The sequence below is a fragment of the Myxine glutinosa genome, chromosome 2, assembly GCF_964187855.1.
Source record: "Myxine glutinosa chromosome 2, kmMyxGlut1.1, whole genome shotgun sequence".
NCBI lineage: Eukaryota > Metazoa > Chordata > Myxini > Myxiniformes > Myxinidae > Myxine > Myxine glutinosa.
This window is the reverse complement of record NC_136262.1, coordinates 213180982-213203721: the sequence shown is the minus strand read 5'-3', so window position 1 is coordinate 213203721 and position 22740 is coordinate 213180982. Positions and strand designations below refer to the sequence as shown.

Sequence of the window (22740 nt, the reverse complement as noted above, 5' to 3'; positions counted from 1 at the left end):
ATCTTGTTTTCCACTCCCTCTTTTTATATATTTTGTTTGTCTGGTTGATTTGTTTGTGAAGTAAATGTTAGCTCTTTCACGAGCCTCGATTCAGTATACAACAAAAAAAAAAAAAAGGTGAAAAGGCTCTTCAAGCAATCGACTTGCTTGTGACAAATGGTGACAAAAATGTTGACAATTGGTCAAATGGTCTCCCTTGACCCATTCTCTTTTCCTATCCTCTCCTGATATTATAGTTAATTACATACTAACATTCGACCATTTCAGAAAATACAAAATAATACCTCCTGTTAAAGAATACATGAAATAAACCAACAGCTTGTTGTCCGTATTTTCTGTGATCCAGGTCAGTATTATTTGTATTTTCTGATCTTAGACATTCTGATCTGACCTTGGCCCCCTTTTTGGGGAAGACATGACCATGAGGAGCACAACTTAAGGTTAGGGAATGGTCCTGATGCCTCCTGGCGAGTTTGGTCTGGATCTGCCTGGTGGTTTCTGAGAATAAAATTTTTCAATGAAATACCAATATGTATTTGGGGCAAACCACCCTTTTACCCACTTTATAGGAGGTGCATCCGGATGTGGAGCACAATCCCATGAGTCCTTGATATCCTGATGCTTCGTACCAAATTTGTTCCATATCGGTCAGGTAGTTTATGAGAAGATCTTTTAGTCAAATGTTAATGGACGTACATACGGACGGAGTGCCGGACACCAGGATACAGTCTATGAGGTCAATTTGGAGAAATAACCTAAAAATGCAAGAGACAGAAGAGCAGTTTGTTCAATGCATGCTAGGACAAATCTGACCACCCCTTTTGCACCTCGCCCACTAAAAACAGTTTATATATTTGAATAAATCACTACATGGTCTCTCAAGGCACTTTTAAACCTCTGTGCATAATGCAACTCCACATACCTCCTTAGAGTTCTCTGACTTGGAAAAATGTATTAGGTCATCGTTGTACATTTCCTGCGTGTTCAGCAGGTCACTGTAGTCCTTCTGACTCAGATCCTCAGGGTTTATGCCATTTGCCCTCAGAAACTCTTGGTAAGCAACGCTAAATGCTTGCCCGATGGACTGTGCTATCAGCTGGGCCTGGAACAAACAGACCAGAGCAATGGAATGCAATCATTTGACATGGGTCGTACTCAAAGCACGAGCAAGATTTTGATTTTCTGCAGATCAATAAGACTCCATTGAAGTTTACTATTTGGTTGCAACAATATAAAACCTTCTGTCAATGCACAAACAAAACATGCAACCATAAAACATATGATGTACTCAGAAATGTGATGGACATTCGTGAAGGCAGTTGAGGAAAGTCCAAATGGTGTCAATGGCCGTATTAAGACCGGCAAACAACAGCCAATTTGGCAGCTTCATTGTGGTTCACAAATCATGCAGTTACACATCGGGAAAAGAAAGATTAATTTTGGCAGTCGTGCAGCTGCGCTTTGAGCGTCGTCATAGCTGTGGCTTTAAGGACACCATCGGGCAGGCACCATTTACAGGAATGAGTAATTTAGGAAAACTGGACACGCGGACACGGGTGGTCCCATGGTCTTTCTGAATAGTGCAGGTTGTGCATGCAGTCTGTCACCTTGGCATTCAGACAGTCCACTGTGGAACGTGATGCCACACTAAAAAGTGCCAAGTGAAAACAACAACAGTAGTGATGATATAAGTTATGACTATATTTGACCATCCGATCCTGAGCACAAGTTGCTTTCTCCCAGTGACAGTGCATTCAGAAAGTACAGTATTCAGACCCCTTCACTTTTTTCACATTCTGTTATGTTGCAGCCTTATGCTGAAATCGTTTAAATTCATTTTTTCCCTCATCAATCTACACTCGATACCCCATAATGACAAAGAGAAAAGAGGATTTTAGAAAGTTTTGTGAATTTATTAAAAAGAAAAAAAATGAAATATCACATTGACATAAGTATTCATACCCTTTGCTATGACACTTGAAATTTAGCTCAGGTGCCTCCCATTTCTCTTGATCATCTTTGAGATGTTTCTACACCTTGATTGAAGTCCACCTGTGGTAAATTCAATTGATTGGACATGATTTGGAAAGGCACACACCTGTCTATATAAGGTCTCACAGCTGACAATGCATGTCAGAGCAAAAACCAAGCCATGAGGTCGAAGGAACTGCCTGCAGAGGTCAGAGACAGGATTGTGTCGAGGCACAGATCTGGGGAAGCCGACAAAAAAATCTCTGCTGCATTGAAGGTTCCCAAGAGCACAGTGGTCTCCATAATTCTTAAATGGAGGAAGTTTGGAACAACCAGGACTCTTCCTAGAGCTGGCCGCCCGGCCAAACTGAGCAATCGGGGGAGAAGGGCCTTGGTAAGAGAGGTGACCAAGAACTTGATGGTCACTCTGGCTGAGCTCCAGCGATCCTGTGTGGAGATGGGAGAAACGTCCAGAAGGGCAACCATCACTGCAACACTCCACCGATCTGGACTTTATGGCAGAGTGGCAAGACGGAAGACTCTCCTCAGTGAAAGACACAAGAAAGCCCACTTGGAGTTTGCAAAAAAGCACCTAAAGGACTCTCAGACTGTGAGAAACAAGATTCTGTGGTCTGATGAAACCAAGATTGAACTGTTTGGTTTCGGTGTCGTGTTGCAGTGATGGTTGTCCTTCTGGAAGTTTCTCCCATCTCCACACAGGATCTCTGGAGCTCAGCCAGAGTGACCATCGGGTTCTTGGTCACCTCTCTTACCAAGGCCCTTCTCCCCCGATTGCTCAGTTTGGCCGGGCGGCCAGCTCTAGGAAGAGTCCTGGTTGTTCCAAACTTCTTCCATTTAAGAATTATGGAGGCCACTGTGCTCTTGGGAACCTTCAATGCAGCAGAGATTTTTTTGTAGGCTTCCCCAGATCTGTGCCTCGACACAATCCTGTCTCTGAGCTCTGCAGGCAGTTCCTTCAACCTCATGGCTTGGTTTTTGCTCTGATGTGCATTGACAGCTGTGAGACCTTATATAGACAGGTGTGTGCCTTTCCAAATCATGTCCAATCAATTGAATTTACCACGGGTGGACTCCAATCAAGGTGTAGAAACATCTCAAAGATGATCAAGAGAAATGGGAGGCACCTGAGCTAAATTTCAAGTGTCATAGCAAAGGGTATGAATACTTATGTCAATGTGATATTTCAGTTTTTTCTTTTCAATAAATTCGCAAAACTTTCTAAACTCCTGTTTTCTCTTTGTCATTATGGGGTATTGAGTGTAGATTGATGAGGGAAAAAAATGAGTTTAAACGATTTCAGCATAAGGCTGCAACATAACAAAATGTGAAAAAAGTGAAGGGGTCTGAATACTTTCTGAATGCACTGTATATCTTTACATTTATCCACCAATGACCTTGTCCCCTCAGCTTTTTCTCACTATGGCAATTAACTTCTCCCTCTCGATGTTTATTTTGCAAATATTAGGACATGGTGATAGGAAGTGGGGTTTTGGGAATAAAGCAAGCAGGGCTCACATCTTCAGATTCAAACACGTGGCAGATCATCTTGTACTGTCGTTTGCCATCTGGAGCTGGATGAGAGGCCTCTACGGCCTCCTGCGAGGATGAGCGTGGAAGGCGGCGCCGAGCCATCAGCACTACAATATTACCGATGTCAGCTATGTACGAGATTGTGCGCAAGGCATGGTCCATCATTGTTTCCTATGGGTGGGCCAGGTGGGACAAAGAGGTTTACCAAACTTTGTATTCCATTCACATATCTTTTGTATGACGAGGGCCAGTCAATAAGTAACCTTAAAATGGCGATATAAATTCGAGAATGTAACGTGTGTAGTTATAGACAACATATGTTATATCAATGGGTAAGACTCATGTTTTGCCTGTTTTAGATCTGGCAACATCGAGCGTATGACGTCAGTAGAGCAGTTCCAAGATGGCGGCTCCCTGAGATCTGAGAGACATGCACCAGGGAGGAGCAACGTTCTGTCATACATTTCTTGGGAAGTGAGGGTGTGAATCCCAGTGAAATCCATCGCAGAATGAAGATGCAATGTGGTGACACATGTTTATCGCTGCAGCAGGTGTACGACTGGGACAGGAAGTTTAGAAGTGGAGTGTCCAGTGTGGCAGACGCTGCTCGCTCGGGCCAGCCTCACACAGCCGACACACCAGAAATGGTTGCAGGAGTTGAGTGCATGCTAAGGGGAAACCGTCACATTACGCTGGATGAAGTGGTCTCCAAATTGAACATTAGCCATGGTATAGCACACTGTATCATTCACAACGTGCTGGGGTTCCGCAAAGTGTCTGCAAGGCGGGTGCCCAGACATTTTTTTTTTTTGTACACAAGATCGAGGCTCGTGTAAGAGCTAGCACATTAAACACACATGAGCACATACAACACAAAAAACATAAACGGACACATAAAACCATAAACGGAGGGGGAGACAAGATGGGGAGAGAGAGGGAAGCACATAAACACAACAGTAGACAACAGGGACATCAGGAGATCTATGGAAGGGAGAGGGCTCAGAGGTAGGGAGAGGGAAGGGGTACAAGGTATAAAACAAATTGCAAGAGAGAGAGAGCAACAAATTGACACTACTAGGAATTTCAGGAATGAAGTCGGAGATTGAAAGAGGTGGATTTGGGGTGCATTAACGGGGGTAGAAAAGATCAAGGTTTTGGATGGGGGAAAGATAAGAGATGGTGGTGAACAGCTGTTTTAAAGACCTGGAGGGAGGAGTGGGATTGAAGAGAGTGTGGGAGTTTGTTCCAGAGGTGGGGAAAAAGAGGAATAAAAGAGTGAAGGTGAGCAGACAGTCTTGATTTTGGCAGTTTCACTAGAAGAGTGTTGCTGGCAGTTCTTGTGCGTCCTGCAGGAATATTTCGGGTACACAGCACAGACAGAGCTGGGGGTACTAGGCCAGAGAGGAGTTGGTAGGAGACAAAAAGACCACCAACCTGCCTGCGGTGAGAGAGTGAAAGGCCCTCAGAATCAGCTTCATCGCGAGAGATACCAATGATCCTGAAAGCTTTGGTTTCTACAGTGTGAAGCCGAGCTAGATGTGAGGCAGGAGCACCAGCCCAGAGGGGAGAGCAGTATTCCATCAAGTTGCAGATGAAAGCTTTGTATGTGGTGAGGAGCTCAGAAGTGCCAAGGAAGGACTTCGCACAACGGAGGATGCCCAGACGGAGACTGGCTTTGGAGGCCAACTTGGAAATGTCGTTTTCCCAGGAAAGATCATGGCTGATAGTGAGGCCCAAAAGCCTGAGTGACAGAACTTCTTTAAGAGGATTGTTGAGAAAGTAGATGGGAGGGTTTTCCATAATGGTCTTTTCGGAGAGACATAGTGAGAGTGTGAGATTTGTCAGGGATTGAAAGAGATGTTCCACTTGTTTGACCAGTTTGTGATTTTGTCCAGGTCTGCAGAGAGTGAAGAGGCTGCTGCCTGCCGATCTGAGGGTTGAGATATGGAGCAGCCGAGAGTGGAGTCATCAGCAAAGAGATAGAAAGGATTTTCCAGAGAGTCGGAAAGATCATTGATGAATACCAAAAAAGCACAGGGCCCAGAACACTGCCTTGGGGAACTCCAGGCTGAACAGGAAGGGGAGATGAGAAAATTCCATTCACAGCCACACGTTTACTGCGACCGGAGAAGAAGTCTGCAAGCCATTCGTGGAGATTTCCATGGATACCATAGGATGGGAGTTTGGTGAGTAGTGTGGGGTGCCAGACCATATCGAAGGCTCGAGATATGTCAAGGGAGACAGCTCTGATTTCCTGTTTGGCGTTGAGGGCCTCCATCCATTGTTGAGACAGCAGAAGCAGCATGTCTGGAGTAGAATGGTAGAACTCACACCCGAACTGAAAGAACAGCGAGTGGACGCATGTGAAGAACTTCTGCGACGTTACGAAACAGAAGGTGACGCTTTCTTACAGCGCGTAGTGACTGGGGATGAAAGCTGGGTCCACTACTTTCAGACATAAACGAAGAGGGCAAGGAAAAAGTGGCACCATTCAACTTCACCGAAGCCCAAAAAATTCCGCACACAGCCATCCTCTGGAAAGTGATGCTGACGCTCTTCTGGGATAGCCGAGGCCGACTTGTGGAGCATTACATGCCCAGAGGGACCACAGTCACCAGTGCATCGTACTGCGACCTCCTTCAAAATAATCTGAAACTAGCAATTAGATCAAAACGTCATGGAACACTCACTGCCGGTGTTTTGCTGCAGCATGACAATGCTCAGCCCCATACTGCCCGCGCTAAAGCTGCAACAACCGAGGACCTGCATTTTGAGTGCCTTCCTCGTCCACTCTACTCGCCAGACCTCGCCCCTTCGGATTACCACATCTTTGGGCCACTTAAAGAAGCGCTTGGTGGAACCACTTTCCAATCCAACGAAGAGGTCCAAGAGGCGGTGCACAAATGGCTACACAAGCAGTCAAAATATTAATTTTTTCGAGGAATCCAGGCCTTAGTAAAGTGCTGGAAAAATTGCATTGAACGCAATGGAGATTATGTTGAAAAATAACGCAGTTGTTACACATGTACATGCAATAAACAAGTTGTGAAAAATATTTTGAGGTTACTTATTGACTACCCCTTGTATATGGGCAGTGTAGACAGCCTGCTAGTCTGAGTGTTATAAGCAAATCTGGAAGGTCAAACTTAATAACATATGACATCTTAATACCATGCACACTTTCCATTGAGTGACTAACTCATTGAAGCTCTTGTATATTAGATTAGAGTGCAAATGCAAAATAATCTGTGGAGGGGAAGGGGCTATAAATTGTGAAAAAGCATGAGAAGAGAAAGGGAATGGAGAGGATAGAGATCAAAAACGAGAGTAAGGGAGTGGAAAAGAGAAGGGAGAAAAAAAAGGAAGGAAGGCTCGAGGCTCGTGTGACCTTGCAATTCCATATTTTGGTATATAATATGTAGATGATCCATCAATCACATGGAGGACAAAACCATCAGTGTAATAACTCTTGTTCTGTATTTCACGAGTTCCTCACATTCACCTACAACCTATAACTGCAGAGCTAGCGATGACATGTGTAGCTGAAATAAAAAGTCCAAAAGGCCTTACTCGCAGATATCAACAAATCTATTATTTATTTCAACTACCTCCCCTCCATGGGAATGTTATATAGTTCTCTATATTCATTAACAACATGATAGGCACAGTGTCCAAATCAGCCATGCTAAAACTGGCATGGCAACAATAGCAAAGAAATAAGCAGAGAAACAAGCCCAAGTTAACCAGACTTGATAGGGCAATGGGTAGAGCAAACAAAAAGAGTTGCTTTATCAGCATGAGAGACAGCGATAGTATCATCGGAACAGAAAAGCAAAGGAAAGGTAGAGTGACAGAAGTTGTTGCTGACACTTTTAGCGAAGAACCAGGAAGATCTATTATTGGAAGATTAGAGGTTGTCACATTTTATTTTGATAAAGGAATGCTTCGCCTCACGAACAAGATGGTATTCATAGAATACTTACCCTGTGCAGTCAACTTGTTGCGAGCCAACTCTTCTGTTTTTGAACATTTTTTTTTCTTTGAACCAATATGGCTGCCAGACCACGTGAGCGATGACATCATTAATTTATATTCTCGAATATAATAATTGTTGCATAGATCACGCTCAATACATTTCAAACTGATCAGACTAAGCATTGTCTCTGTCAAATTATCATCGTTAACGTTGACACCTATTCCCCATGCGGAGTACTTGACAATGAGCCATGTTGAAATTTTTTCCATGCAGCGGTTTTGGACATATAGAGGTGCAACATTTTGAAATTTTTCCAAGATAGCACCTGTACCACATGACCTATGACATCACGATTATCATTAAAATATTCTACAGGAGGCGCTCATATGGTGAAAATTTCGTGCCCATCAGACCAACAGTTGCTGAGAAAAAAAATGCACAATCGGATGTGTTGTACTTGTCGAATTATGACGTCATAACAAAGGCACCGATGACATCATCATTAACATATGTTATTCCTCAAGGGGAGGAATTGACAATGAGCCGTGTTTCAATTTTTTCCATGGAGCGGTTTCGGAGATATAGAGGTGCAACTTTTTTCGATTTTTTCAAAGATGGCGTCTGTACCACGTGACCTATGACGTTATAATTATCATTTAAAAAATTATACAGGAGCCGCACATATTCTGAAAATTTCTTGTTCATCAGACTAACAGTTGCAGAGGAATTTTTTTTTTTCATACTGATCAGATCAAGCGTTGTATTTGTCGAATTATGACGTCTAATGGAAGCACCTATGACATCATCATTAACATATCTTATTCCCCAAAGGGAGTACTTGACAATGAGCCATGTTTCAATTTTTTTCCATTAAGCTGTTTGGAAGATATAGAGGTGTAACGTTTTTCCAAGATGGCGTCCGTACCACGTGACCTATGACGTAATTATTATCAGCAAAAAAATATACAGGCAGAGGCGCTCCTACGGTAAAATTTCATGTCAATCGGACCAACGGTTGACGAGAAAATGAATTTTAAAAATGCAGACACGCATGTACGGCACACGTACGAACCCGAATGCCTAACCCTGCTTTTCGCTTCGTGAGCACAGAGTAATAACATGTTTGCAATGATTTCTAGCAGATATGAAAGCTGAATGTGAGTCGGAGGAAGAAGAGTTTTTCCATGTCCGATATGTCACATCTCTTGCACGAATGGCCGCAGAGCAGAAATTATTGAACCAAGAGTTGGTAGGAGAGATAAACTTGAAAGAGAAGGGGATATAAGCCTTCATTCCTGCAACAATAACCTCAGCTATACGGTCAGCAGAGATAGAGGCATCGCCCAAGCAGAGGCAGTAGTCTTTCCAGGGAAAATCAGAAAAGAAGACTCGTAAACCAGTCTAGTCCATGCTATTGAAATGCCAATACTGGCGTTTAGTCGGAGCAGTCGGAAAATAAGGAGTGGTGGTAAGTAAAGTGATGTTCACATGATTGTGGTCACCAATTGGAGGTGCAATTGTGCAGCTGTATCGCAACAGATTGGAGGTACAGTATATTTAGATATACTGTATATTCATTATATACCGGTATATCTTAGTGTTGGGCGATCATCTTGATGGGACGATATTTGTGCTTTAAATTTGCTATCACCATAACGATAATGGAAATTAATTATCGCGATATCTGCTGCGCATGTGCAGAAGTGCACATTAGGTAAATCACACCTTGAACACACCGAGCAGTATCGACGGTGTATTAGCTGCTTTTAGCGTTTATTTTCTCTTAAAAGATATACCCGTATTAAATGCAGCGCTATAAAATACAGCAGGCGATATAATATGGAATGCATATTCTCCAAGATGCAATTTAAATGGTATATCATTAAACAATAAATATCAAAACAAACAACAACTACTCGAGGCACCAAAGGCGCTTCCCGGTGTTGAATTTGGCAATCCGTTTGAGTTTGCTTTGTCTTTGTGCGAAGTTGAGCACTCAAGGCAACATCATGGCAAAGGTCAAGAAAATGAACGTCCTTGGTGTGTGGAGTTTTAGCACTGAGGACAAGGACAAACATATAATCTCGTTATTCTCTCCTCTCACCGTTCTCGTTGGATCAAACGGAGTCGGCAAGACGGTGTCGTGTTTCATTTATTTAATTATTACATTTTTCTCATGACCTGGGATTGCTTGGCATTTATTATTCACAAAGGTCCACATCAATGACATTATTTTTAAAGGTTTGAAGATAGTCAGTCATATATGACTTTCTCCACAAATGTCCCAATTGGCAAGCGGTGTGCTTGGTGTGTTCTGTTAGCATGCAGCTTGCTCGGTGTGTTCCGTTAGCATGCAGCTTGCTCGATGTGTTCCGTTAGCATGTAGCTTGCTCAGTGTATTCTGTGAGCATGCAGCTTGCTATCGCTTGCCAAGGCAGACATTACGTAACAACCGATTTGCAAGCTGCTCATCCAGTCGCTCAGCAAACGGAGAAAAGTGATTTCGTCCAGAGAAAATGAGGTTTTACTTTAAACAAATTGCAACAGAATTATGAAATAAAGAGTATGAACACATGTAACTTTATGGCTTGTTCAGTTTGTTCTTACGTGGATTGATATTGTATGCTACATGGTTCTCCAGGCGCTAATTACATTATTTATATTATCATGATAATCATGATAATGAGGTGCATTATCGTGATATAGGTTTTTCCATCATCACCCAGTTCTAATATTATATAATCACACACATCTAGTGAATCGGATGAAAAGTGACGATATATGTGACCTTGAACTTTTGACCTACTGACCTCAAAAACAATAGGCTTCTTGCTTGTGACTACTTCTACCAGGTGGTTAAGTTTCATGAAGTTTGGAGCAAAAATGCAATATGTAGACGATTTTACATACAGACAGACAGAAAGACAGAATACCAGACCAGACCAAAGTCAGACATTGCACTTCCTTGCTTTTGAAAACCCTTCAGTGATGTTTCCTGAGTCATGGTTAAATGTACCAAAGGAAAAAAACAAACAAAAAAAAAACGGGAACAAATCCGAACGGAACAAATCCGTCCTAATCGTCGCCATGACACATCCGGCTATCTCCGCCTAACGACCAATTACATGATCTCAAATCTTGGGTTGAGCATGCAAGTGAAAACTCAGGGGAAGAAGAAGTTCACCTTCCAAAGTATCATGGCTTCTGTTACCCTGTCGAGCAGTACTGGTGGGAAGATAAAGAGGATTGTTTTTTACAATTAACCAGAAGATTGACATATATAGGAGACTGGAGAAGGAAGACAAAAGAAATGCGTTGATGCGTGAGTACAACTTCGGATCATCAACCATCTACAATATCAAGGCCCAAAAGGACAAGTTATTGAAATTTTACACCAGTTCAGACACAGACAAAGCTGACAACAAGTGCCATACTTTACACAAGCAAAAGATGGAGCAGCTAGATAAAGTTCTGTACAAATGGTTTGCTCTCAAGCGTTCGAAGGGAGTGCCAATGTTAATTGAGAAGGCAAACTATTTTTATGATCAGATGGGATTGACTGATCAAAGTGCCTTTTCTGATGGCTGGTTGGATTGTTTTAAGCTGCAATATGGGATACCAGATACGGCAGCTTGATTTCTCAGGATAACAAAAGTCTGCAGATCGCGATCCAATAAATTTATAGTATGGTGATGCAAGCAAGTGATGATAATCCACCTCAAAGTTTTACCGTTATGAAGTGGACCGTGTTTTCAAAAGTGAATTGGGCCGTGTTATGACTGACTCCGAAATAATCGACAGTGTTGTTAATCCATCGAAGGAAGTTGAACAGCAAGAAGACTCAGAAGAAGACTTTTAACTGAACATATGACGGGCTAATGCTGGGGTGTGTTCCATTACCAATCAGCTCATAGAACACTTGCCTTGTGGCTTAATGACTCAATCAAGCACTCAAAATAAATGGTTGATGAGGAACGTCTGGGCTTGGCAAGCGAGAGTAAGCTGATTGATGGTGGAACACACCATGATAAAAGTCTTGACACGTTTGTGAAGTTTGCTGAAAGGCAGAAAGCTTACAGCACCAAGGAAGTGATGTAAATGAACCTCATACAATAACATTTCAGAAAGGCAGAAAGCTGACATCATCCAGGAAGTGAACCAACTGAACCTTATAAAAGGACATTTCATGAGGAAGAGGCAAGAGACAATGCAGCAGTCCGACATCAGGAAATGGTTCAAGAAAGCCTATGGAGTTCGACAAGATGATGAGCCTGATTTAGTCTGAGAAAGTGGATGACACTTTAGATGGTCCATCAACTTCGAAAGACCAGTGTATATTTTACAATATAGGTACATTATTGCTTTGCATAATTCATTGGTAATTACCTTTATACTGTACTGTAATGCTATTATTGAATCTATTTTTCACAGGCAAAGTTTAATAAGCTGCTGTTTTGTACCATTCTATGTAACATTTAGATAACCTGCATGGACAAAGTCCCATGGGTGTCGGATAACACAGACTTTACTGTACTTGCAAATCTTTGATTTCATAAATAAGAAACGGACCAACAGACCCAAATACAATAGCCTCTCCTCTGGCGAGGGTAACAAGACTGAGCATTTAACAATTCAGAGCCTCAGCAGAGTACATGGATTTGAGTATTGAAGTAGACTACATGCTGACTCACACACACTCAGACCAATTACAATCACTTCACCTTTTCCTTTAGGAAATGGCGAGGCTAACGGGATGGAGATAGCATTGGCAGTTTAATCAAAACGGAAATACTTTTGAGGTTCGAGTTACATTTAGTGTCGAGTTTGCTTCTATTATAAAATACTGGTAACCTTAGATCTCAGATATGATAAGGAAGAAGAGGAAGTGAAGATGAGTAGAGAAAAAAAGATGAAAAACGAAAGATCAACAACAGATTTAAGAAAAACCTATTGGTATCAAAATGCTTGGATCATACCTGTGTGTCAGCATTGAGAACTTTAATCCTTTGTGTGGAAATGAAAAGATCAACTTCAGTCATGGGTTGAGATTCCCCCTCGGATGCCTGTGCACAGAGCCAAGTACGTCAGCATAGGGGATTTCATATTTTACGTGGCAATGTTAAATAATATGCATTTGACAAAACAAGTATCCATCATAAATGTATGCAACACAGAAATTACTGGAAAATTTGATTTGATCCACAGCAATCTGGAAAAAGGGATAAGTTAAAGATAAATCAAATACTGGAAAACACCAAACTTTTACATGACTACCAAATATTTATACTTAGAACCTTTGTCGCTGTTCGAAGCAGAGCTCAAACAAGTAATAAAAAAAAGAAAGAAAAAAACAAAACAAAACAAAAATGTTATGAAAATAATGACATGCTATATGATTGCAACTTTTTGGGAAATGACATGAAGATAAGAAAATTGTGGTTGCCAGCACCAATATCACAATGACGAGAATAAGGAGGTTGGTGTTTGTTTTTTTTGACAGCAAGCAACATGAATCATTAAGAAATGAGAGAAAAAGAATCATATTCGGCAATGAAAAGGCAAAGCCGTGGGGGAAAATATAAGAAGGATAAAACAACATAACAACAGAACAGAGGATAAGGAACAACTTTGAAGAGAAAGTAAAACAAGCCGGAAAAAGTGGTGCGAAGCGTGGGTACAACCAACAGAAAGTCGAGTGCAAAACACAAGGGTTTTGGGTCGCATGCCACGACTGCAACCCTGCTCCACCCCCTCCCACGCCCCCAACCCCTCCCACGGTACATTGCGCGAGAAGAGAAAAGTTTGAGTACACCACCTTCTTCTTGCTTTTGGCCAATTTCTGAGCCTTCTGGCCAGCATCAAAAACAAATGAGAATGGAACAATGGTTAGAAGAGAAAAAAGGAGGTAAAAGCGTGACAGAAGCCATGCTCAGTATACAAATATACAAGCATATGCCCTGGAGCCCATTATATGCTATATATATATATATATGTGTGTGTGTGTATGTATGTATGTATGTATGTATGTATGTATGCATATATGTATATTGTATATATATATATATATATATATATATATATATATATATATATATGTCCAATTCACTGGTCTGGGTTAAGCCTGTGTACAAATGCATAAAGGACCCAGCAAATGAGCAATGCATTTAGCATGAATTTATGACAAATGTTTTGTGAAAATATAAACTGTCTTTCCTTTTATGAAAAAATAATCTGCAGGCATTTGTTTTAAACAAAGCACCACAACTGGGCTGACCACATTGCAAAGCTAGACCCCCCAAGCTAGCCACAAAATGGGAATTGTCCGTTGTTCCAGGTCATTCCTTGATAAATCAAAGCTACTCACAGCCGACAAGGTCTTTGTTCGTAGCTCAATGGAGTGTTCCTCTTACATATGGGCTGGTGGTTCCCCAGCAACACGTCTCTTTCCTGAATTCTGTAGAATCTAAATCTCTCAACGTTATTGGCATCTCCGATGATGAGGCGGCAGTACAACTCCTGTTGCTCTCATCGTGGATAGGTCAGTGGCCTCTGTTTTTTCCCTCTGCTCTCTCAGCCCTCCGACCCTTGAGGAAGTATACATTCTTCCACCAACCTCCTCCTGGTTGAACTCCTAAAATTGAAGCTGACAGCACAAACACTATTCTGTTCCTCTTTTCTCCAATTTATGGAACGACCTTACGGAGACAGTTCAATCCCACACTTCGCAAAAGCTCATGTCATCCACTATCCCACTCGCAATAATTTTTATCCCCATCAATAATACCTAATCTCACCCTCATAATTGCACGTTACCTCCCTCCACTAACCCTCTTAATCAATCACTCTTCCGTAACCCTCAATTTTGTATACAAAAAATAAAAAATCACTTCAATGACACCAGCTAGTGAGAGCAGCAAGGTAAAGGGAAGCTTTACTCAAATTACGAAAAGAGAATGTGTGGGCCCATGTTTGGCTATGAAAAGCTTGTCATGTGACATTTCACAACCAATCACAAACAGATGGCTGCCTCCACAACAAATTACAATGACATTTATAGAGTTAATTATTGGTGGTTAGTGGTGCACTTTACTCAAATAAAGATGTGAAATGAGAAATTGGGGGATGATCAGATATATATATATATAGTCTGGGAATTGTGGTGCAAATTTTGAATTTTTAGAATTTTAGTGCAAAAGGATAAATATATATATATATATCTCCTGGTGTTGGCTTAGCGGTTAGGGTGCCGGCTTGGGATCCTAGGATCCTGGGTTCGAATCCCGATCGATCGCTGAATTAACGCCAGGGGGGTTGACTCAGCCTGTCATCCTTCCGAGGTCGGCAAATTGAGTACCAGCTTGCTGGGATGAATGATCCCGGTGTGTACCCCGGTTTAGAATAGGTACACCGTATCCCTGCGCATCGAAGAGCGTGACCAAGGGTTGGCGGCAGGAAGGGCATCCGGCCATAAAAACATTGCCTCAAACAGGGAACCATGATTGTCATGGGGCCCGCAAGGCTAACCCCCGCTCTAGCGGGGAAAATGGCCTTAAAACGATCGATCATTCATATATATATATATATATGGACATTTTTTGTGGAAATATATAATTGGATCAAATTGGTTGCAAAAACTTCCATACAACAATGGCAGTTGTGATTATAATATTCAGATCATGAATTCAACTGCAATTATGATTATTATTGTCTTACAAAATATAGGTTGCCTTTCCTCTTTGAAAATTGCATATCTGTTATCTTAAAGGGTAAAAAAAAAAGAAGATATATATATATATATATATATATACATATATATACATATATATATATATATATATATACATACAGGGTGGCCCAAAAAAACCTCCCACATTTCGAAAGGCTGTAGCACTGGCTGTAGTGAGGCGGGAGGGGCGGGGCTAGGGTCTGTTGGTCGCCCAACCCCAACCGTCCTCAGTCGCCAACATGGCATGGTCGGGAGCACACCTTCGGGAGCACACCTTCGGTCGGGAGCACACCTTCGACAGTGCGTTCGCTGTCGAAGCGTTCTTCACAAACAACCGTTCCGTGATCGCCGTGCAGAGGGCCTTTCAAAGACGTTTCAGTATACCATGGAACCAAAACGTTCCAGATCGGAAAACCATCTTGCAGTGGGTTGAGAATTTCAGGGCAACAGGCTCAGCTTTAAAAAGAAAATCACCTGGTCGACCTAGGAGCGCTCGTACGCCTGAGAATATTGAAGCATTGAGGCGATCTGTTGTGCAGTCTCCGAGACGTTCTGCGCGGAAGCATGCTTTAGCTGAAGGGATATCCCGGGAAACTGCAAGGAGAATCTTACACAAAGACCTCCACTTCCATCCATACAAAATGACGGTTGTGCAAGAACTCAATACGAGAGACTGGATAAGCCGCAGGGAGTTATGCGAGAACATTCTGCAACATGTTCCGGAAGATGCTGTTCTCTTGTGCAGTGACGAAGCTCATTTTCATTTGAGTGGCTCTGTAAACAAACAAAATTTTCGCTATTGCTCTGAAGACAACCCTCGCAAGCTACACGGAAGACCGTTGCACTCCGATCGAGTGACTGTGTGGTGCGCTGTTGCCGATGTTGGCATCGTGGGTCCTTATTTCTTTGAAGAGGGTGGTGTAACTGTTACCGTAACTTCTGACGGTTACATTGATATGCTCGAAAACTTTCTGAGGCCACAACTCGAACACCTTGAGCTTGAATAACTCGATGTGTGGTTTCAGCAAGATGGAGCTACGGCACACACAGCTCGAAGATCATTGCAAGTGCTGAGGGAAATGTTTCCGGATCGGGTGATCTCGTTGCGTGGCATTGTTGGGTGGCCGGCCGGTTCCCCTGACCTCGCCCCTTGTGATTTTTTTCTGTGGGGCTACCTTAAATCACGAGTTAAACTCATCGACCCCAAACTCTTGAAGCCCTTAAGGTTGCTATTCAGCAGGAGATAGCCGCTGTTCCACCCGACATGACCCGTCGAGCCATGGCAGCCATCAGAAATCGCCTCCAAGCGTGTATAGACAATGACGGCCACCATTTTGAGGATGTCATCTTTAAAACATGATGAATAAAAACTGTATTGAATGAAGTTTCATGTGTGCAAATAAAATCTTGATTATCTTTAACCATTTTTTTTTAATTTACCTTTGAAATGTGGGAGATTTTTTGGGGTCAACCTGTATATATATATATATATATATATATATATACGTATATATATATATATATATATATATATATAGATATATATATATATATATATATTGTTGCGGTTGTGCCATAAAGGCAAACCCCCTATAGTTAAATTGCATGACAACATATAGCCTGCAGTAGTTAGTTATTTTCTATTGAATGTAAAGATTAGCCCTTTCCCATTGTGTAATAATCAAAACCAATATGCGTTGAAGTTAGACAGGATTTCAAACCCTCGTTGGTTAAGGGAAGCCATTTTTAATGAGCAGGAAAGCGTGGACCAAAAGCACGGCCCAGGTGACCAATGGCGAGCCGGGAACCCGTCACCATGATGCGGCAAACCTCAGCCAATGGGAGGCTGTGGAACATTTTGAGGGGCGTGGGCGGGTCTGGTAAAAGCCGACGCGGAGCGCATTATCATTCTCTTTGCCGGGGATTTCGCAGCGCACAGTGGACGACACAACTCTTTGCCTGGGATTTCGCTGCGCACAGGATGACCTCCTGCTCTGTTCTCTCTTTGCCTTGGATTTTGCCTCGTGGACGACACGACTCTCTTGCCTTGGATTTTGCCACGTGGACGACACCCAGCTCTGGACTCTCTTGTTTTGGCTCCACCAGACGACATGTGTTTTGGCCTTCGTGTTTCGTCGACCACCAATCACTTCTGCGCCGATCTTTTGCGCCATCCGGCTGACATGCAAGCGTTGGCTTTCGACTCGACTCACCTGAGCTGAAGTTGTCTGCCTGCGTGGCAGCTCGTCCCACCTGCGCTGAATCTAGCTCAACCTGCGCTGGAGTTTGTCCTTCGGACCTGACCTCATTGAGCCGCGAGCTGCGCACACCAGACCACGTGGTCACCAGCGAGGCAATTCCAGCACGTACATCGGTACGCCCTTAACCAGTGTCTTTTCGCCTGTGTGAGAGTGAGTGTGAAGGTGCCAAGTCGGGGTTATTATTAAGTAAGAATTGGTAAGCTGTATCTTCATCTCTGTTTCTCTGTGCCTTCAAAATAAAAGGCTGTACATTTTGTTGTTACTTTCCAACCTGTTCGGTACGTCCTTTCACCAATTGCCCGAGCATCATCCGGGACCGAATTTGGCTAGACTCAGGTCCATAAATCTCGTGGGGTAACGCCGCTTTCCACACCGTGCAAATCCGCTCGGCACCCATAAGGTGTGGGAAAGTGAGGGTTCGATCGCGCGGTTCTTCAGCACGCGCGTGCACCTTGATCCGTGCACCTTGAAGGTATTCGTGATTCTCCGGTATTAACCGAGGGGAATCACCCAACAAAACTGTTGTCAAAGAGGGGGATTTTTGAACCCGGCCCGCAACAAATTGGTGTCCGGGAGTGGGATTGGACCTGCAGTATGCTTCACGTACTGCGAAATTACGAGTGAGTGGAAATTTAGTTTAAAACAAATTTAAAACAAAATTAAAATTAAATTTGGATGATGTTGGGCCAAAACGAGCAGGTTCCGGTGGGAATAGAAAATGTAGAGGCTGAGGAATTAATGACCCAGGACGTAAACAAAGAGATTGACCTTGGAGTTCATCACGGCGCAGCAGGAAGAGGAGAAAATGGCGGCCCTTCGCACGCGGGGGCAGAGGCCGGACCCACTGTGCAAGCGGGGATTATGTTTAAAGGCATGGAGTTATTCATGACTCAGATGAGAACATGCTTTAAGGTGCTAATGAATAAAACGGAGGAGTCGATATGTGAAATGAAGGAAATGGGTGCTCGGATGAATAAAATGGGTGATCGAGTGAGTGATCGGATGGACAGAATTGGGGAAGAAGCAAAGGGCGATATGAAGAAGGTGGGGGAGGAGATTGGGTGTAAGATGGGCGAGGAGTTCACGGGTGCACGTGATGAGGTAAAGCGGTGTGAGATGCGCGTCCAGCGAGAGTTGAAGGACAGCACGGCCAAACTGACTGGGGGAATGGAAGTATTGACGCGGGAGGTAGAGGAACCGACGAAGGTAGAGTTCGAGCAGGAAATAGTAGGGGCGCAATGGGAAATAGAGGTGAAACAGAAGCTGGAGGAGGTGGAAGAAGAAATAATAGAAATTGAAAAGACAGAAAAAGAGACGGGGAATGAATTACGGAAGGAATTGCAGGAATGTGTGCAACAGTGGTGCTCGGACCGTGAAGAAATACCTGTTAATCAAACAGAAAGATTACAGGTTCTTGAAGAGAGCCGGACGAAGATGGATCCCGAGGTGAGTAGTGATATCGGGAATGTGTTTGTTGCGATGGGGTGTTCGGGAGCTTGGGGGTCGGGATAGACTCGGGAGTTTGTGAAGGGCCCATTGTGAGGGTTACGAATGGTACGGAGTGTGGAGAGAGTCTGCGCACCGGTGGGTGCGGGCGGGTACGGAGTGTGTGAAAGGCGTCTGCGCACCAGTGGGTGCGAGTACGGAGTGTGTGCAAGGCGTCTGTGCACCGGTGGGTGCAGGTACGGAGTGTGTGGAGAGAGTCTGTGCACCGGTGGGTGTGAGTACGGAGTGCGTGGAGAGAGTCTGCGCACTGGTGGGTGTGAGTACGGAGTGTGTGGAGAGAGTCTGCGCACCGGTGGGTGCGGGTACAGAGTGTGTGAAAGGCATCTGCGCACCGGTGGGTGCGAGTACGGAGTGTGTGAAAGAAGTGTGGGTGCGAGTACGGAGTGTGTGAAAGAAGTGTGTGCACCGGTGTGCGAGTACGAAATGGAGTGTGAGAAATGATCAGGCTCAGGCATCGACGCCGACCGGGGTAGTGCCGAGTGAGACGGGTAGAGTATGCGAGCCCCCGATGAGTGGTGCACCGTGGGGACTGGAGGGAATCGGTGCTGCGTTGGTCCCGCAAGGACCGGCGTGCACGATTCGTACCTCCAGCACCCGCACGGGCGCCGTACCACAGCAAGAGCGATCGGCAGGGTTTGAGGGGAAATTCGGAGTTTCGGACGAACGCACCTTACCAGGTGAGGTTTTGTAACCGTGCTCGGTTGGGTCATCGTGCGTGGGACCGCAGGGCCCCGCGTAGGGATGGACCCCGGCACCTGGGACCACCAACTCCACCACCCTCGGATTGTCCATGCCGGCCGGATAAAACCCGATACAGGCGACCAAACACCCGCATGGATTACTTCGGCCTTAGAGGCCGAGGCGCGACAAAGTACCTCCATAGATGGGGGCTCATAGTGTAGAGGACTGGGGTAGTATTGAGCCCCCCACGTGGGGGTATGGTGGTGTGACCAATCCCCACGATGGGGGGGCCTATGAGCACTACTTTAGGGGGATAGCATCGTTAGGCCCATGGAGGGGCCAGCAGTGGTTGCTCCATGGGGGCACTGAAGCACTAGCTGAGGGAGGGCTAGGATAATGATTAGGGATCTAGAGAGACCATAGGGACAAGATTTAAAGAGTGACAATGAACTATAGTGGGGACGTAGGGAGTTTAGCTGGTTGTTAACAAAGGGTGTGCATAGTTTAAAGAGACTACAAGGAAGGCACGAGTTATAGGGCAAATAAGTTAGATAAACGATGCTGTGTGGTAGTGTAAATGGAATTGTGTTGTGGTGTGGAAATAATTGGTGTGGAATGCATGGTGCAAAGGATTGAATGGGGGGAGTGGAACCCATTCATGGAGACCCGGGTGGGTATTATAAAGTTAGATAGAGGTTGCAGGTAAATTGCATGGATATTGACACCTGTGGTGCTGATTGTGGAGATAGTTTTTTTTTTTGTGAGGTGCAGGAGGCGGTGGAATGGCTGGGTGTGTGGCTTAATTGGTAGAGATAGTTATTGGGACACTCCATCACTGGTAGCTCGTCGGCCAGGTAAGGCCGCAGGTAGGCTCAGGGGGCCAGTTAGGTTAGAGTGAGTGAATGGGGCCTGAGGATCCAAGGAGGGACCTGGGTTGCCCAAATGCCAAGGTGGGCATCAGGTGGGAAGAGCCAAGGAGGGCCTTCCCCAGTTAGATTGGAGTGAGGAGCAGGCAAGCTCGGGAGGCAGCTCCAGTGAACGGAGGGGTGCAGGTAGGTAGACCTGCTGGTGGAGCCACACGACCCAGCCCCAAAATTGTGCAAGGGCACGATAGAAAAATGGTGGGGTTAGACCCAAATTCAGGAGGGCACCACAGTGTGTGCAATGGGAATTCGGGTTCTTAGAACCACATAGTTTAAAGAAGGCCAATTGGCAGGGTACGACCCGGGGAGATTAAAATGTGTAATGATGTCAGAGTAGTTAGGATTTTGTGAAGACCCCTTCGCACCATCCACAACCATCCACAAGGGGATGGATTTCGCACCACGGGGCTCAATGTTTGATTAATAAGATGCATCACGACGTGAGTACGAAACATTGTGTGTTCATTCCGCCTTTCCTTCCTGGGAGAACCTGCGGGGAGTTGGGGACGAATTTGAAATAACGAGTGGACAGGGGAGACAAGACGTAGAGACGAATTGTAAATATGAGGGGGGCTAGGGTAGTGTAGTTAACGGTGGGGGGCACGAACGGGTAGGGCCAGGCTCTAGTTCACTCTGCCGGCGTTCCTCTCACCCGCTCTTGTCATACCTTTGTTTTGCATGTGCCATAGGGTGGTCCAAAAAACATCGATCTCTCCGATTTTGATGCTCTACTGGATTATTGTTAGAAATGGTCTAAAACATTCACCCACCAAATATTTTCGCTCAATTCCATCTAGAAACTCATACACACTTCAATTGAAATATGGCGTTTTTCACCAAATTTGGCTAAATGAGAACAATCCAATAGCAACCTAGGTGGAAAAAGTACATGCACTATTGTACTAAGCCATTTTGTGGTTCATGACTTTTTGCATGCGCTTGCGCCTGTGAGTGTGAAATCATCATGGTCGAAACATGTTTGACAATGCTTGAAACATGTTTGAAACATGTTCATACATGTCTGACTCATGTTTCGACCATGAGGACTTCACAGGGGTATGTACCATCAATGACATTATTTAGGAAAAAAATATTTCTAAAGTCTTTGTAAGTCATTAAAATTGACCAAAATGACAAATTTATATGTTGAGTGTGTATGAGTTTATAGATGACTCAGATGCAAAATATTTTTTGGGTGAATGATTTAGTCCATTTCTAACAATAATCCAATAGAGCATCAAAATCCAGATAAAAAAGTGATTTTTTTGCATTTTTGGACCACCCTAATGTGCCACCGTGTCTTTTCCTGTTTTGCTCGTTGCGTCTTCTCTTCCTCCCCGATCCAGGACCATCACGAGGACTTACCTTGCCGTCGCAGCATCTTGCTGCCATCCACACTCACTCCCATCATCCCATCATTGAAGCCCACCTTTGGACCACTAGCTCTGTGGCCACACCCATTTCCATTGTTGCACCTCTTGGCTGCCCCATCATCTTGCTGCATATGGACCACCTGTTGGGTGGCACTGACACCACACATAGATCACCTGTTGGGTGGCATTGGCACCACACATTTGGACCACGTTTCAATTGGCCCTGCTCGTGAATAAAAAAAAGTGATCCATGTGTGGAATTGTGAAGATTTAGATGGCCCTGATCTTGAAATGGCCTGTATGCCGGTCAGGGCCAGCCGGTTTTTGTTAGCCCGCCTACCAAGGCAAGAAGCCAGAAGATGACACCAGCAACAAGTGCTCCAAGTTTTATTCCTCAAGTCCAGGTCCTGGGTCATAGTTTTTGGTAAAATAACTTGTGTTTAGTGTAGAATGTAAAAATGTTGCCCACCGGTTATGTGTTTAGTTTCAAAATTCCGGCAATACGTGAACAGTATAAGGTTGTGGGTGTGAATCTGTTAGGTAGTTTCTCAACGCATTAGGAGGGACATATTTAGTTTAAAAATGTACATTTAAATGTGGAAAAAGAAAAAGAAAAAAAAAGTCACACACACTGTGATTAGAGTTTAAAATGTTAGGGGAATCACATCTACGTGTCACACTAAAAGTAATGTTTAAATGAATACCAGCTGACCCCAGCCGCTCCATGTGGACGACTGGGTTCGAGTCTTGGTGAGAGAAGGGGGGTAGTGTT

At 44.0% G+C, this 22740-nt stretch overlaps 1 protein-coding gene across 1 annotated transcript in view; it reads right to left on the bottom strand.

The window, feature by feature from the left end:
- The window catches only part of LOC137420875 (amyloid-beta A4 precursor protein-binding family A member 1), a gene marked incomplete in the record, with an annotated part of 121742 nt that overhangs the window by 41598 nt on the left and 57404 nt on the right, over positions 1–22740 (bottom strand). The window contains 3 exon segments of the mRNA XM_078772218.1: positions 923–1102; positions 3508–3693; positions 12475–12561. Coding sequence (XP_078628344.1) covers positions 923–1102; positions 3508–3693; positions 12475–12561 — 453 coding nt within the window.